Here is a 17,960-nt window from a genome sequence, read left to right as displayed (position 1 = left end):
AAAAGCTAAACTTGCCCGTTGGCAGCTGCTAACTACACGCGGCCTTTATTCGAGATACCCTACGTTACATTGTGATTTTTCCACATGGGTTACTTACAGCTGACGTGATCCTGTACCAGAAACAATGGAACAGGGTCACTAAAGTAGAAAGCTAGAATTACTACCTCTGCTGACTAGGTATTTGCAGCTGAAGTGATCCCGTAACATGAATAAGGGCCAAGAAAGTAGAATTGTGACTAGTTGTTGTTGACTGACTCTGGATCCTATACTCTAGCCTGGAAGGAGCCATACTTCTCTTAGTCTAAGACTCCAGGCTTCTTTGCTGTGATCCCAGTCCACAGTGCATGTCTCATGTGACATACTCAATGTTTCAGCATCCCTACAGTCTGGTTTAGTTTTATTGCTCTTGAGTTGCTGTGCTAGTCATACATGCTACATGCACTGCATTATCACTCTTCTGGTTTCTTTATTATCATGTCACCAGCCGAGGGTTTGCACTTTAGTGCTCTAGTTTGTTTGTTTGTTTGTTTGTCACAGGTATATCTACTCACCTGGATGCCACAGCGCTGCGTTTACAGCATAGATAGCCTTCACAGAACAATATCTTGATTTAAATAGTGGCAGATTTTTATGTTAAAGCTTCTTTGTCGAGCAAAAGCTAAGAAGCTTGAATAAGCTTGTGACTAGGTCTGCTTACCTGGATGTTCTAGCACTGCGTTTACAGCATAAGTAGCCTCCACACAACAAGTTAGTACTTTTGATAGTGGCAGCTTTCGGTGTTAAAGCTCCTTTGTCTAATAAAAGCGAGCAAAATGTAGCTTGAACAGAACTTGCACATGCGTTACTTATAACTGAAGTGATCCTGTACCAAGAACGATGGAACAGGGTCACTAAAGTAGAAAGCTGTATATACCAGGAACAATGGAACAGGGTCACTAAAGTAAAAGCTTGAATTATAGCATAGATAGTAGCTCCTGCTGCTGGCTGGGATCCTACTCCATGCAGAACCTGGAGCCATACTTCTCTGAGACTCCAGGCTTCTTTACTGTGATCCTAATCCACAGTGCTATAGTACCACTACCTGTTCTCAAATGTTTCAGCATGCCTCCAGTCTGGTTTAGTTTTATTGCTCCTGAGTTGCTGTGCAAGTCCTACATGATAACAACATCACTATATGCACTGCATTATATTTCTGGTTTCTTTTTAATCATGTCACCAGCCGAGGGTTTGCACTTTAGTGCTCTAGTTTGTTTGTTTGTTTGTCACAGGTATATCTACTCACCTGGATGCCACATCACTGCGTTTACAGCATGGATAGCCTTCACACAACAATATCTTGATTTAAATAGTGGCAGATTTTGCTGTTAAAGCTTCTTTGTCGAGCAAAAGCTAAGAAGCTTGAATAAGCTTGTGACTAGGTCTGCTTACCTGGATGCTCTAGCACTGCGTTTACAGCATGAGTAGCCTCCACACAACAAGTTAGTGCTTTTGATAGTGACAGCTTTCGGTGTTAAAGCTCCTTTGTCTAATAAAAGCGAGCAAAATGTAGCTTGAACAGAACTTGCACATGCGTTACTTATAACTGAAGTGATCCTGTACCAAGAAAACGATGGAACAGGGTCACTAAAGTAGAAAGCTATATATACCAGGAACAATGGAACAGGGTCACTAAAGTAGAAGCTTGAATTATAGCTCCTGCTGCTGACTGGGAGGATCCTACTCCATGCAGAACCTGGAGCCATACTTCTCTGAGACTCCAGGCTTCTTTACTGTGATCCTAATCCATAGTGCATATATCTATAGTACCACTAGACTACCTGTTCTCAAATGTTTCAGCATGCCTCCAGTCTGGTTTAGTTTTATTGCTCCTGAGTTGCTGTGCAAGTCATACATGATAACAACATCACTATATGCACTGCATTATATTTCTGGTTTCTTTTTAATCATGTCACCATGTACCAGCCGAGGGTTTGCACTTTAGTGCTCTAGTTTGTTTGTTTGTTTGTCACAGGTATATCTACTCACCTGGATGCCACATCACTGCGTTTACAGCATGGATAGCCTTCACACAACAATATCTTGATTTAAATAGTGGCAGATTTTGCTGTTAAAGCTTCTTTGTCGAGCAAAAGCTAAGAAGCTTGAATAAGCTTGTGACTAGGTCTGCTTACCTGGATGCTCTAGCACTGCGTTTACAGCATGAGTAGCCTCCACACAACAAGTTAGTACTTTTGATAGTGACAGCTTTCGGTGTTAAAGCTCCTTTGTCTAATAAAAGCGAGCAAAATGTAGCTTGAACAGAACTTGCACATGCGTTACTTATAACTGAAGTGATCCTGTACCAAGAAAACGATGGAACAGGGTCACTAAAGTAGAAAGCTGTATATACCAGAAACAATGGAACAGGGTCACTAAAGTAAAAGCTTGAATTATAGCTCCTGCTGCTGACTGGGATCCTACTCCATGCAGAACCTGGAGCCATACTTCTCTGAGACTCCAGGCTTCTTTACTGTGATCCTAATCCACAGTGCATATTATCTATAGCCACTACCTGTTCTCAAATGTTTCAGCATGCCTCCAGTCGAGTCTGGTTTAGTCCTGAGTTGCTGTGCAAGTCATGGCATGATGATGATAACAACATCACTATAATATATGCACTGCATTATATCAGTCTTCTGGTTTCTTTATAATCATGTCACCAGCCGAGGGTTTGCACTTTAGTGCTCTAGTTTATATATGGCTTCAAATAGCTAAGGTAACTCCACCCACAACATGTGCAGTACTAAAATGTAATTACAGACCTTTGCAGAGTTATTGCAACTCGACGTCTAAAGCGGAAGTTACCGTCACGTGATATTCATGTACATTAAAGCCACACAACATCACGTGAGCCCAACATTGCTGAGTGAGGCAAGTTTTTTACATTGAGTTCTCAAGATGCATCACTAAATTACTTGTTACTAGTTATTCAGAATAGGATTGTAGCTTCCCAGTATTATATGAAGTGGCTTGCCCCAGCCTGCCCGCTCATTTTGTGTTGCTGCAAGCTGTTGAGAGTCTAGTCATAGACAGTAAAAGCTTGAAGCTAAGCCTTAGCTCCAGCTGGATATATAGTTCTGTGACACAGGCTGTGTGACTAATAGTAACTCACAAAACGATTGGAAATACTCAGCTAGCTAGCTGTTCATGTTCAAAGCCTTCCTCCTATATAGGTCGAATTTTTTCCAGTTTAACAAAATTAAATAGGCTTTATTGGAGAAAAATTGGTTAGGAATGAGCCAGAATTAAATCTTGTTATGTAATGGTTCACGTGACAGGCACTTCCGCTCTAGACATCGAGTTGCAAGAACTCTGCAAAGGTCTGTACAGGGATTTGAGTTCTTGCAACTGTAATGTCGAGAGCGGAAGTACCTGTCACGTGAACAGTTACGTAATTATGGCTCATTACAAACCAATTTTTCTCCAATAAAGCCTTTAGGCCTGTTTATTTTGGGAAAAAATCGACCTATACAGGAGGCTTTGCTCTATCTGCAAGCCTTTGCACCACAGCTAAAGCTATCCTTGAGCCCAAAATCGTGAGCTACTACTATTAGTCTGTCACACAAACTGTGTATCCAGCTAGCTGGAGCTAGCCTAAGAGAGATTTTACTGAGACTAGTGATACACTTTCAACAGCTTACAGTCAGGCTGGGGCAAGTAGTAGCTCACAAAACGATTAGAATCTCAAGGATAGCTTCAGCTGACAACCTTCTGTGGTGCAAAGCCTTTACCAAAGGCTCTTAGCTTTCTGATGTAAGTCGATGTTTTCCCAGTTTAACAAAAATGAATAGGCTCTATTGGAGAAAAATTGGTTTGGAATGAGCCAAAATTCAAACTTGTTACCAAGGTTCACGTGACAGGTACTTCCGCTCTCGACATTTAGTCTGGCCCCAGACCACTCCCTTGCACGTGATCTGACATGTGCCAGGGAGAGGGTCTGGCATTTAGAGTCACTTTTCTTGGTTCAGATGTCAAAATTTGACATCTCCAATCAGATTCGCAAGAATGCAATTAAACTGTCACATGATTCCACTTCACAGAGGAGGTTGATAGTACTTGACCTTTGTCATTTTTAAAACTATGCCAGTAGGCAATGGCTAACTTAAATTCCTGTATACATCAACTAAAAATGTTATTTCAAGTACAGAGAATCTTTCAAATCTCACTAAATCTGTATAGGAGTAGAGATAACCAGCCAGTTTTAGCATCGTCACCACACCCATTTCCGACACGCCCACTTTAACTGTCTGAAAACCAAGAAAAGTGACTCTGTTTGCCAGACTCTCTCCCCCGGGAGGAGTCTGGCCTCGAGACTACTCGACATTACAGTTGCAAGAACTCCTCAAATCCCTGTATATACAGTGGAACCTCCATTAACGACCACCTCCGAATAGCAACCACACGCTATATAACGGACAAGAGCTCAGGTCCGGATTGAAACTACAATGACTTCAATGTAAAGCAACCTCTCAAAAGCGACCACCTCTCTACTCCGTACAACGAGCAGCTTTCTAGTCCCCAACTAGCTTTAGCAATGGAAAATAACCTCCCAGAACGGACAGCCACACCCAGAATTAGCAGAAAATTATTGCTGAGATAGCATTATCGTGAAAACCTGGCTGTAGCTTGTCTCTACAGCCTTTTCAAAGCTTGTATGAGCTAAAGAAGCAGTTAGCAAAGCCCCAAGATTCATTTGCAGCAAGAAATGACTCGTAGAAAATACATAGCTGGAAATCGAAACCTCCCAAGGAAGACCACCTCTCTATAACGGCCAAAAGGCTGGTCCCCAATGGTGTCCGTTTTATGGAGGTTCCACTGTAGACACTCCTAAAAAGGTGTAATGCTGTAAGGGAATTCATAGTAGTGAAGACAAAAGGTTCTATGATTCTGCTTTTATTCGGTCCTTACATTTAGTGATGTCATTGTGTGTCACTCCATTACTCTAACAGAGTAATCTACTGTGTGGTCTATGGATCTACCCTCTTCGTTGCAAAGCTCACAGAGCATTATTTGATTAGGACAAACTTGTTTGCATTCAAGGTCTTTTAAAACAATCCGCCCGTACCACAATCGTGGGTGCATTCAACAGCTCCAAACAGACACTCGTCCACGTGCTTCTGGAAATGTTCATAGTTAATGACCGCTTTACACCCGTTGTTACGATTTGTGCAATACACTCCCAGCTCTTTGATTTTTAAAACTAGTGGTAGGGCGATGATTTTGTTGAAGTTTTCTGCTCGACAGTGAGGGCAAACCGATTCCTTTTTTCGTATGATCCACTTTTCTATACAAGCTTTGCAATAGTGCTGTCCGCAGCATTCAGTTAGAATTGGTGTGTCTAGAAGGTTAGTACAAATACTACACTTGTACTTATCAGCTAACTCTTTGACAAACGCTGGCTCTGAATTAGGAGTAGCTATAGCCATAGCTATACTCATGCTTTTTGTGTTAGCTTCTTATAGCTACTTCTTTGTTCATGCTGACCACATAATGTGCAGTACTAAATATAGGCTTTCCTAAAAAGGCACCATGCTGTCTGTATAATTATAGAGAGTTGTCTGCGTGCAAAATTTTCAAGTGCCATGGTGGCTATTTTGCAATACTCATGCAATCCTGCAGTTCAACACACAACATTTCAAATAGTAAACTAAGCCTATAAAAGTTTGTTATTTTTGCCTAAAGGTGGTTATAGTACCGACCATCATTTACCAGTGTGAGCAGATCACTGCATGTATATTTATGTGTATGGGCGCTATCGTTTGAGAATGTGTTATTACCGTACTTAACCGTCGAACCGCCCACCCCCTACTTTTGCCTGAAAGTCCTGTAGAGGCCTATTTGCAATCGTAGAAGCGCCCACTATTGCGCATGCGTATAATCGGGTAAAGGTCAACAGGATGCATGATTACCCGAGGCGCGCGTGGTCGGCCACGGGTATAGTAGTCTGTTGGTTTGTTTGTCACAGGTATATCTACTCACCTGGGTTCCACAGCGCTGCGTTTACAGCATGGATAGCCTTCACAGAACAATATCTTGGTTTAAATAGTGGCAGATTTTGATGTTAAAGCTTCATTGTCGAGCAAAAGCTAAGAAGCTTGAATTTGCACGTTGGCAGCTAGCCTCGATTCAAGGTCGATTAAAATACGGCCTGGTACCTATTGCAGGGGTGATAGTGCGCATGCGCTTCAAATTACCCAGAATATGGGTAATCGTACTACGAACGTAAAACCTTAGTAAATTACACAGGAAATTAGTCCGTTTACTAAAAATATGTTCCGTATTTTAATCGGCCTTGAATCGAGGCTAGTTGGCAGCTAGCTATAGCTACACGTGGCCTTGATTACGTAGTTGCAGCTGAAGTGATCCGTACCAGGAACAATTGAATTAATAAGGAAGCTAAAATTGTGACTGGTTGTTGGCTCCTACATATAATAATACTCCAGCCTGGAAGGAGCCATACCTCTCTAAGTCTAAGACTTCAGGCTTCTTTGCTGTGATCCCAGTCCACAGTGCATGTCTAATGTGACATGTACCACTCAATGTTTCAGCATGCCTCCAGTCTGGTTTACTTTTATTGCTCTTGAGTTGCTGTGCTAGTCATACATGCACTGCATTAATCACTCTTCTGGTTTCTTTATTATCATGTCACCAGCCGAGGGTTTGCACTTTAGTGCTCTAGTTTTTATTTGAGAGCTAGCTAGCTAGCTAGCTAGCTAGAGAGCTAGAGATATATCTATATCTAGAGTGCTAGCTCAGAAACAATGACTTTAGCTAGATCTATATAGTTGTACAAGTTTGTTGGATCTATTCTAGAACGGACATCAAGCGTTCAAGATGACACTGTTTCCCTTTGAACACCAGAACTGGCACATGGTACTTCCAGCCCTTTTCCTCTTGACAGTTGTGGCAGAGTGTCTTCTTTCTCACCATTCCTGGAGGCTGTACATCGATCATCCAGCCCATGGACAGATGTATAAACAAGACCTACATGAGACAAGAATGGGAGTGGATCAAGCAGGACAGACCCGTACCCACCACTAAAGCTGGAAATCTTGACTGAGTGTCAAGAGCCTGGGCATCCAGCGATCACAGTGCATTTCTTTTTAGTCTGTGGATTGGCTAATCCTCTGGATGAAACAGAGGATAATAAAGTTTCAGATGACATCCCTGACATCATATCTGAGGAAGACCAAGTAAACCAGGACCCCTCACTGAGACTCAGATGTAGACAGCATGCATGGGGGATCCCTTCTCTGATGAAGACTCTGAAGATCAAGATGAGGAAGACTGAGCTCACAAATTATTATGCTATTGCTTTTTATCTTGCATACATATATACTTTGAAGTCTGTTATCTGTATATATGTGTGTTGTTGATTTACTGACAGTGTTAATTGAGTTTGGTGGGCGTTAATTGAGTTAGGTGGGCGCTTGCACGGTTCAGTAGCCACATAATCAAATATCCGCCCACCCCTTGTTTAGCCTAAATGTAGCTATCAAAACATATGGGCGGTTCGACGGTTAAGTACGGTATAAGGTAAAAGCTCGTTTAGTGTGCTGTTCTTCTCTCTTGTTAGCTGTTGTGTGTACTATGGCTGAAGGTGTTCACTTTATAGACTCTTACTTGTGGTTGAGGAAATCTACGTGCTCTTATTGCTGGGTCATAAAAATCAAAATATACGTAGTGAAGACATCTGTCATTCTATTTATAAATGACTCGTCGAGCCTCATGCAGAGTTGTTGTAGGCCGGAGAGTCATGTGATGAGTGGTTACTATAATAGGGAATAGCCATGCATTGTTCTATGTGTGAATAATCTTACGAGGTGCCTTATTAAAACAATATCAGTTAATGCATGCATACGTAGTTTGCTTGTAGTGGGTGTGGCCTAGTGATTGTGGTATTTAACGTACGGTACTACTGTTCAGTGATTCTATTGGTCGCTTGTGGCTACTGCATGTCGTTGTGTGTAACCAATACTTGAGCCGAGAATTGTGTTTTAAATTTCAGTGTTCTCGATAGTTTACTTGCTTTTAATTATTCACACATTTATAACAATGATCATTGTTGTTTCCACAAAGTAATATCACATAGCACAATAACACTAAGATACTGTGTGTGTGGTTATATTGGGTATATACACATTAGAATTCAGGCTTTCCCCTACATCTACAGTTGCTAGGTTGTCTCTGCTCTATAAGACTAAAATATCAGTGACCCTAATGTTTGCATAGAAATCGTCTGAAACTAGATTGGGTAATATATCCCCCATCATAACCCTAACTTCTCTTCCTGAGTCACGTTGTATGTCACAAGAATGTTGGAGATCTTTTAAGGAACACGAGAATGGTTGTCCTGTTGTAGGCTGCACTTCAATAGACACAGTCTCAGGGTAACCATGGATAGCACTTTTCTCCAACAGAAGAAAAAATCGTTTGCTAACACAATCATTACCAAATGCAAGGTAGATTTTGAATCCCGGGAGAATGCATAGTGGTGGTGAACTGGCTCGAAGGATGTTAGAAAAACTCTTTAATTCTGGATCTCTGAATAATCCCAATATGTTGCTCATGTGTACACAGTAGGCCCTACAATCAGGTTGTATCATTGTGGTTAGGGAGGTTAGTACAGTTCTAATACCATTCATGGGTTTCCTATCGTTTGGGGGAATGTCCAATAAACTAAGCTCTGTCGATACAACTGATAAAATCGTATCAAAATCTCTTTTTAGTTCATCGTGACTTCTTTTTAGTTCCTTATTCTCTCTCGTAACGTAAATTAGCTAGAGCTGTATTGACATTATTCATAGCTGTATTGACAGTAGCAGTAGTTGTCATGTTGAGTCGAAGATGGTTTTGCATGCTAGACGCTTCATGCTTTTCAAGATGTTTTACGAGGCAGCCTCACTTCACAACCAGCCTCTTTGAAAGGACAATTCACTTCCTCAAGTAGACACTCTTTTCTGTGCTCTTCGATATCTTTTCTCTTTACTTTCTCCTCACATTTGTTAGGGCATGCTAAGGTCATGTTAGGGCAAGTTTGTATGTGCCTTCCAACTATTACCGAATGTTTACCCTCTTCATTACAAAGCTGACAGTGCACTATTCGATTAGGACACTCTTGTTTGCAATGTTGCTCAAGGTCTTTTCTTAGCAATCCAATCATATCACAATCGTTGGTGCATTTAACAACTCTAAACGGGCACTCGTCCACATGCTTCTGAAAATCTCCATAATTGATAACCGCTTTACACCCATTCTTATCATTTGTACAATACACCCCCAGCTCTTTGATCTCTCTGATTATCGGCTGGGAAACAATCTTATTGAAGTTTTCTGCTCGACACTGAGGGCAAATAGATTTCTTTTTTCGTATAATCCACTTTTCTATACAAGCTTTGCAAAAATGCTGTCCACAGCATTCAGTTAAAACAGCCGTGTCTAGAAGGTTAGTACAAATACTACACTTGTACTTATCCAGAGCCAGAGTTTATCAAAGAGCTCTTTGATAAACTCTGCATGGCTCTGGATTAGAAGTAGCCACATCTATACTCATGCTTCTTGTGTTAGCTTCTGTATATGGTCAAACCACCCACAAATATAGACATGCACTCCTACACTGTTAAAAATGATGTGTTCTGGAACACACTTTTGGCATGTTGGGATGACACTTTAAATTTGACACCCCTAAAGGTGTTTTGTAACACATAAGCTGTTGTGTGTTGCTGAACACATTGGCAAGTGTGTTATCTAGCACATGCATAAGTGCCTTTAAGCACACTAATAATGGTAAATGTGTTGTCTAGCACATACATACAGTGCCTTCAAGCACACTAATAATGGTTGTCTAGCACATGCATACAGTGCATGTGCATCTCGTAACTTGGTTATTTTCAGGACGGTAAGATTACTTCTAGCTTGGTGCTGTTGCAATTTCAACGAAATGTACAAGTCATTTAACACAAATCAAAAACACATCTATACAACGAACGACTATTTAAATGTTATACGGATTACTACAACACATTACTGTTAATGACAGCACATCACATGTTTCCTTTTTGACGAAAGAGCGCACAGCAGCAGTAGCACATTTTGATTGTCATCTTGTCCTAAATAATAAATACAATTATGTCTGGTAAGCATATCTATTACTCCACGTACTTGGATACTTTTCTGCACATTTATAGCAGTTAGTATGTCCCAGAGAATAGTCACTTCTATACCCAAACAGTGCTCAAGTCAAGAATGAGGTCAACTTCTGGGCTGAGTTGTGAGAAAGGCTATATAATTTATATGATCATATCACACATAGTATTTCACCAGCTTACCACATGAATGGCCTTTGGAAGCTCCATGAAGTGCTGCAGTAGTGTATATTCTTCAGGAAAGCTAAATACTCAGTGCAGTTAGTACAGAGCTAAATTCAGTTCTTCTCCAGTTCTTCTTTTGTTGATTTTAATTAAAGCACACTACATGTGCTTCTAGCCTCAATGCGCATGCGCAAACAGAAGGTCTGGACTTAGCCACTTAGCTCTAGAGATTCTACATGCATTGCAGGCTTCTATATACTATAGCCATACTTTTAGGACCTGGATTTCTGGGTTTGCAAAGTATAAAGCTTCCTTTGAGAGTGATAGCAAGTTGTTTCCCGCATTTGCAGGGACTGCAGCATTTCAACTCTTATTTCACTTGCACATACTTAGCACTCTTGGTGATCTAACTGTACTAAGTGGAACATAAATATTAATTCTGGTATCTAAAAAGTAAAAAGACCTTCTTAATATCTTATATATCGTGTGCTACTTTACACCACTGTATGGATGTCAGTGTGTTCAGTAACACACCATTCTGTTGTGTCACCCGAGTGTGTTCTATTACACTCCAAGTGTGTTGTTGAGCACGACAAACACACGAGTGTGTTCATTAACACACCACTGACATTTACCTACTAAAATTAGTGTGCTATGTAACACCCCATTTTTAACAGTGTAAAAGGCATTCTGCATGTAAAGGAATTCACAGTTCAAAGTTTGGCTATGACTCATGCCTTACATTAATTTAATGATGCATGCTTGCATGCTTTTCCATTACAATGGCATTTTTATCCCATAGCCTGGTCTGACCCCCTTATGCATGCAGTGTTGTTTAATACTGCATGCACACTGCACTCTAGCTAGTCCAGCTGATCTAGCTCCTCATCATTTTCATTCAATTGTGTGTGTTCTAGTCTCAGCTCTTCCAACTCTCCTCTCAATGCATCCATTTCTGTCCTCAAGGTTTCAATTTCAGTTTTCATAGCTTCATTCTCCATTATTAAACTGCTCTGTACAGTAACCCCCGTTCTTCACCATTAAGACCAAGTGTTGCTGTATGCTCTGCTCATTATGTGTCTCCACATCTTTCCGTAGTATATTTTCCTTACAGCCTAACTCGTAAAAAGTGCATTGTATATAGGCTCCATTTTACATACTAGTTTGTGACCGTCTAGCGTACTTCTTGTGATATCATCTTCTAAACATCCCCCGGGGCAATTTATCGGGACATGTAGGCACTCCTCTAAATGCGTATCAGTTATATACTCAAAAGTCCCACGTTCACCGCAATACTCGCAATATACTTGTCTCTTTATGCATTCTTTGTCTAGATGATTCTTAAGGTCCTTACGCATTGTCCGGTCCCCTCTTGTTGGCAATCATTAGAACACTCTACAGGCAGATGGGTACATATGCATAAGTGTAGAGGGCTGGTTATCACTGAGTGTTGTTTTCCTTTTTTCCCAATACTAATTTTCGGCTTTGACAATGCTCTCTAAGATGCTCGTCTAAATCTTTTCTGAACATAATGTCCTCAAGGTTATTGGTATCAAATTTGTATGATTTCGCTTAGTTTTGGTTGTCCAGCAGTTATAATTATATATAAATCAGATCTCACACTTCACAGGCAGGTGGGTACATGTGTATAAGTGTAGAGGGCTAGTTATTGCTGACTGTTTTCCTTTCTTCCTTACCATCTAGTAACTTCTATGTTCCTCTATATATATATTCTATATTTATATATAATTATACAGATGATTAATAAAGAAAGTGGATCGGATTATACTAACACTACACACACCACTTTCAATGTTGATCCTATATATGTCAGCCAACTCTTCATTTTTGTACCTCTTTCATTTACTATTATTACTTAGCAACATGCACAGAGCTTCCGCAAGGCGCCTGCGTATAACATATACATATCCCCTTAGTTAGCTTTGAATAAAATCAAGTCTATTTTATTTTACTCGTATAGTACAACTAAGAACACTAAAACACTTTGTGTTTGGGTACACATTAGACGGCTTTCATCTACATCTACAGTTGCTAGGTTGTCTCTGCTCTAAGAAAATAATGTCAGTGATCTTAATGTTCGCATAGAAATCGTTTGAAACTCGAAAAGGTAACGTAGTACCCACCATGAATCTAAATTCTCTTCCGGAGTCACATTGCTTGGTTGCTGTACATGTGAGGTCACTTAGAGAACGTGCATGAGAATGATTGTCCTGTTGTAGACTGCACTTCAATAACAATAGACAGAGTCTTGGGGTAACCATAGATATCACTTTTCTCCAACCAAAGAAAAACTGTTTACCAACATTATCGTTACCAAACGCAAGGTAGATTTTGAATCCCGGATATAATTATGCATAGTGCTGGTGAACTGCATTGAATATTGTTATAATATTCCTCTAATCCTGGCTCCCTAAATACTCCCAGTTTGTTGCTCATGTGTACACAGTGAGCCTTAATGCCATCAGGTTGAATCATTGTGGTTAGGGAGGTTAGTATTGTTCTAATACCACTAATGGGTGTCTCATCGTTAGGGGAAATGTCCATTGAACAAAACTCTGTCGATACAACTGATAGAAGTCTCGTTTTAGTACGTTCATCGTGTTTTTTTGTTTTTGTTTTTTTGTTGTTTTTCTCCCTCTTGTTAGTTGTCATAGCAAGTCTAAGATGGCTTTGCATGCTAGATGCTTCATGCTCTTCGGTATCTATTCGAGGCAGCCTCACTTCACAACCAGCCTCTTTGAAAGGACAATCTACAATCTTAAGTAGACACTCGTTTCTGTGCTTTCTGATATCTTTTCTCTTTATGTTCTTGTTGCATTTGTTGCATTTGTTAAGGCATTCCAAGATAACTTCTCGACAATGTGCGCATGTCTTCCGGCTCTGTAGCCACTTTTTTAGACAGCCCTCGCAAAAATCTTGTCCACAACAATCCGTCAATACTGAATCTGTTAGAATGTTAGTGCAAATAGTGCAGAGATAATCTTCCAGTACTTTGTCTACAAACTCGTAATTAACTGGACTAGCCATTGCTCTAATCGTATCACACAGTGATTCTAATTATACTACTAGAAACATGTACTGAAGGTTACGTATCTCCCTTAGACTTTTAGTTATGGTTTTAAAAGCCCAAGGGATTTGATGCATGCGTAATCATGTGGTATGTACACATTCTATAGACAACGGAGCTCTGTTAACAACCACCTCAGATTAAAGGCCAGCTGCTATATAACGGCCGTGCACCTAGGTCCCAAATGAACAGTTTTGTGTACAAAACAACCTCTCAACAAAAGGCTACCTCTGTATAAAAGCCAAAACATTGTTCCCCAAAGGTGTCCGTTATATAGAGGGGTTCTACTGTAGTTCCTTTTTATGTGCCAACTCATTATTATACAAGACATATAAGTGATTGAAGTTAGTATTTATGGTCCTCTTTAAGGTTTGCACACAAATTGAATGTGGTCCTGAAAAGTCAAGTATACATGCATGCATGCAATAGCATAATTATATACTGGTCTCAATAATTACTCCCTCACAGGACATCCGTGTGAGCTAGTGTCAGCAGAGTGGGATTGAGTGGCAGAGGTAGATGTCAGCAAGTATGTGTGTGAGAGAAGATACCCATCAAGGAACAGAAGCACACAGCAATGGCCTGTCCCAAGTATACTATCAGGATCTGCCATAAAAATTCTGGACATCGATATAGACTCTATAAGTATAGTAGCTATAATTAATTTTGTGTAAACGTGCGCTTGCATGCATTGTTGTATACATCATTAATTTTTATGAGTTGTTGTGAAGTGCATTTTATTATCATAACCACTAATCTTGAAATCAGTCTACTGGGCATGAAATAGAGGGCTACGTTTCTGCATGTATATACACTCGAGCCTTAGAAATAATGTATGGCAGGACCAGGCTCCTGTGGAGTCAGGGTACTATATACTGCTGTGGAGTATGATGATCTAGCAACAACCACAAAATCATATTTCTAGTTTTTTACTTTAGTGACCCTGTTCCTGGTACGGGATCCTAAACTATTGTTGCTGTTGTATTGAAGGGGAGGGGCTGCTCAGCCTAACCTATGCACTATTAGCTAACGATCATATGGTAGCCTTGACCTCATGAGGCTGACTCTCTGTTATGATGGTGATACTCATGGCTACAGTGCTGTACAGAGGATTGATGTTGTGTCCAGTGGAGGGAGCTGAAATCTAAATCAAGAACTTAGGGATCAAGATATATATATAATTATATCAATACATAAACAAGAATGAATAATACAGTAGGAGATGTATACACTGAGGAATTGGCCGAGCTGTTCCAACAACAAGGCAAGTCCATTATATAGTGTACATTGTGACGAGCATTTGGTCGTTAATTGTGGTTTGTTGTTCGACCTTGTGTACGTCAACTGTAGTCACTGGAGACATTGACTATATACGGTAGTGAAAGCGTCTTCTAGAGGTTGGTTTAGTAGAGAGGATGACATTCAACTTGTCATTGTGGTCCTATAGTAGTACATGTATTGGCATCTCTTCCCCGAGTATTGTTCTTATCTCTCAGTTCAGACCAGTAGAGTACTCTTCTAGTGATTTAATACCATGATATGGACACCATGACTTGTGTACGTTTAGACTCCCATTCACCTCATCTATATTTCAGTATGTGTTGGGCTTCTGTTTTGTAAATAAAGAACGATTGTGTATAACATATCCTGGTTTGTTTATTACTAGAGGAATGTTCCCCCTCTCCATCTATTGAGTTGTTCTCTAAAGTATAGTGGAGTAGCTATGAGAGTCATATGGAGTGTGTTGCTAAGGTATCCACTGTGAAGCATTGTCACTCACTCAGAGCTATCTGTTGTGATATCAGCTTGACTGTTCTCTGTAGGCATATAAGTATATGACATGTGCACGCTCATACGTGTCAATGATACCTTGTCTAATGATTAGCTGTCACTTGGTCATTTCTTGTACCTCTTTTCAGATACTCATGTTAGTAGTGTGTGGGATATAATGGACTACACACACACAGGGCCTTGTATTGTGAGCTGGTTCACTCAACACATTGTCCATCTCTCTCTGTATTATAGTTCTGGGTATTGTGCAAACCTGACACAGCATAATATTAGTACAGTTTACACCTACACTGTAGTACAGTGCCTACCTGGGTGTCATCTACAGTACCCACCCCCACACACATGCACATGGTGGAGTAGACCATTTTCCCCTGAGGATAAGTTTTATCATAAGAATTGTTGTCTTTATTAATAGTGAAGATTTTAATATTGACCTGTTCTGGCAATAAGTAACTAGCCTCTTATAGAGTACCAGCTCTGGGAAGTGATAACTAGGAATGGTGGGATAAAGATATTTATGTATTTTTTTCCCTATACCTACTTGTTCACATGTTCAAGTGTCCATGTTCTCAGATATGACTTCTGAACCCTAAACCCCCCTCCACAGGTCAGCTGCTGTACGATGGTCAACACAGCCTCTGTCTCAATACACCGTGTCTGCACTTTCTACAGAAGAGGTTTTCAGCCATTCAAGGTAGCTAAAGAATATCACCATTCAATTTTCCTCATTTGTACTTTACCCTATGCGTGAAGGCCTGATCGATATTCTCCTCACCACACACGCGCACACGCGCACACGCAAGCCTCCCATGTTCCACATACGCCCACACAAACCTCCCATGATCCACACACCCACCCATATACCACACACGCCTCCCATGTTCCACACCTTCACACACACGCCCACACTAGCCTCCCATGTTCCACACCTTCACACACACCCCACACTAGCCTCCCATGTTCCACACCTTCACACACACCCCACACTAACCTCCCATGTTCCACACCTTCACACACACCCCACACTAGCCTCCCATGTTCCACACCTTCACACACACCCCACACTAGCCTCCCATGTTCCACACCTTCACACACACGCCCACACTAGCCTCCCATGTTCCACACCTTCACACACCCCACACTAGCCTCCCATGTTCCACACCTTCACACACACCCCACACTAGCCTCCCATGTTCCACACACCCCACACTAGCCACCCATGTTCCACACCTTCACACACACCCCACACTAGCCTCCCATGTTCCACACCTTCACACACACCCCACACAAGCCTCCCATGTTCCACACCTTCACACACACCCCACACTAGCCTCCCATGTTCCACACCCTCACACACGCCCACACACACAGAAAGATCGACAGACCCAGTCCCGGCCAAGTTTGCAGTGTTACATTGTCTCCAAGGCTGCCTGGCTAAAGTGGTCTCTCTGAAACTGATCACAGACAAACAGATGACTCTAGCGTCCACAGCTACCCTCAACCTGGAGCCATTCAGAGCACTGCACACATTAGTGGTAAGACCAGGGATGGCCCCACACTAGAGCACTGCACACACTAGAGCACTGCACACACTAGAGCACTGCACACACTAGTGGTAAGACCAGGGATGGCCCCACACTAGAGCACTGCACACACACTAGTGGTAAGACCAGGGATGGCCCCACACTAGAGCACTGCACACACTAGTGGTAAGACAGGGATGGCCCCACACTAGAGCACTGCACACACTAATGGTAAGACCAGGGATGGCCCCACACTAGAGCACACACACTAGTTGTAACACCAGGGATGGCCCCAAACTAGAGCACTGCACACACTAGTGGTAACACCAGGGATGGCCCCACACTAGAGCACACACACTAGTGGTAACACCAGGGATGGCCCCACACTGCTTAATGGCGGTGGTCCGTACTAGCTGTCCCCTTTATTTTGAAAGTACTATAGTCGACTCTGTAACTAGAGTTATTATGGTCTATATTCTGATTTTCTGAAGGCTTTGAAAGAGCTAATTCAGATGGTATGCTGAATTGTGAAATTTTGGAAAGGGTAATATTTTCCATTTCTGTATTTTGGCCCAAAAACATACCCGTTTTGCACATTATCTACTATCTCCAAGCTTTCATAAAATCAATATTATTGGACCAACAGAACTACTAAAGTAGAAATCATGCCAGCCACTACTTTGTGAAATCTCGTGGCAAATCCCTATATAATTCATATGTTACTAAGCAACCCCCTAACCCTGCCCCCCTCTGCTCTTCAGTTGAAGAAGGTGTCTTTGGTGAATGTGACTGGTCTACAGAGACTACGCAGTCAACTGAGGGTACTCGTCATACAGCGTTGCCATGTCAACAACATTGATGATGTTATTGTCAGGTAAGCTAGTGATAGGATGAATGATGTGCTGTAGCGTCTTTTGAAGTTCTGTAACTTTAGTTTAGAATCAAATCTGAAATATGCATTCAGTAGCTCTTTGCTGTAGACCCAGTCCTAGCCTCGAATCTACGCCGATTCAGCGTGGATTCGAGGCCAACCCAACTCCTCCTTATAGCAACAACGTTACAGAATTCTGATGAAATTGTTTTGTTTTGTGTGTTGGTGTATTCAGGTGTGGAGGTGATGACTCTACTTCATTTGTGTGGGACAGCCTGAATTGGACCTCTCCAGTAACCACATAAGCCAGCTAGGGGACTCGTTGGTGAGTTGTGCGT

General features: G+C 41.4%; 1 protein-coding gene and 1 long non-coding RNA gene across 9 annotated transcripts in view; one reads left to right on the top strand and one right to left on the bottom strand.

Moving 5' to 3' along the window:
* LOC135337727 (uncharacterized) overlaps positions 1-17,960 on the top strand; it is a 105,024-nt gene that overhangs the window by 55,009 nt on the left and 32,055 nt on the right. For 7 of the 8 annotated variants that reach the window (XM_064533680.1, XM_064533684.1, XM_064533682.1 and 4 more), the window contains exons 1-5: positions 14,422-14,701; positions 15,836-15,922; positions 16,600-16,763; positions 17,513-17,625; positions 17,858-17,947. The exons of the other annotated variant lie outside the window; for it this stretch is intronic. In XM_064533680.1, coding sequence (XP_064389750.1) covers positions 14,641-14,701; positions 15,836-15,922; positions 16,600-16,763; positions 17,513-17,625; positions 17,858-17,927 — 495 coding nt within the window. In that variant the 5' untranslated portion in view covers positions 14,422-14,640 and the 3' untranslated portion in view covers positions 17,928-17,947. Of the gene's footprint in view, positions 1-14,421; positions 14,702-15,835; positions 15,923-16,599; positions 16,764-17,512; positions 17,626-17,857; positions 17,948-17,960 lie in introns of those variants that run through there. 8 annotated transcript variants of the gene reach the window in all.
* Positions 9,970-11,008, bottom strand: LOC135337730 (uncharacterized). Its single transcript, XR_010395269.1, has 3 exons — positions 10,368-11,008; positions 10,201-10,302; positions 9,970-10,148 (listed from the first exon to the last, which is right to left on the bottom strand). It is a non-coding gene; the product is annotated as an uncharacterized LOC135337730 (long non-coding RNA).

Source organism: Halichondria panicea, chromosome 6, assembly GCF_963675165.1.
Source record: "Halichondria panicea chromosome 6, odHalPani1.1, whole genome shotgun sequence".
Classification (NCBI taxonomy): domain Eukaryota; kingdom Metazoa; phylum Porifera; class Demospongiae; order Suberitida; family Halichondriidae; genus Halichondria; species Halichondria panicea.
This window is presented reverse-complemented; position numbering and strand designations above follow the sequence as displayed.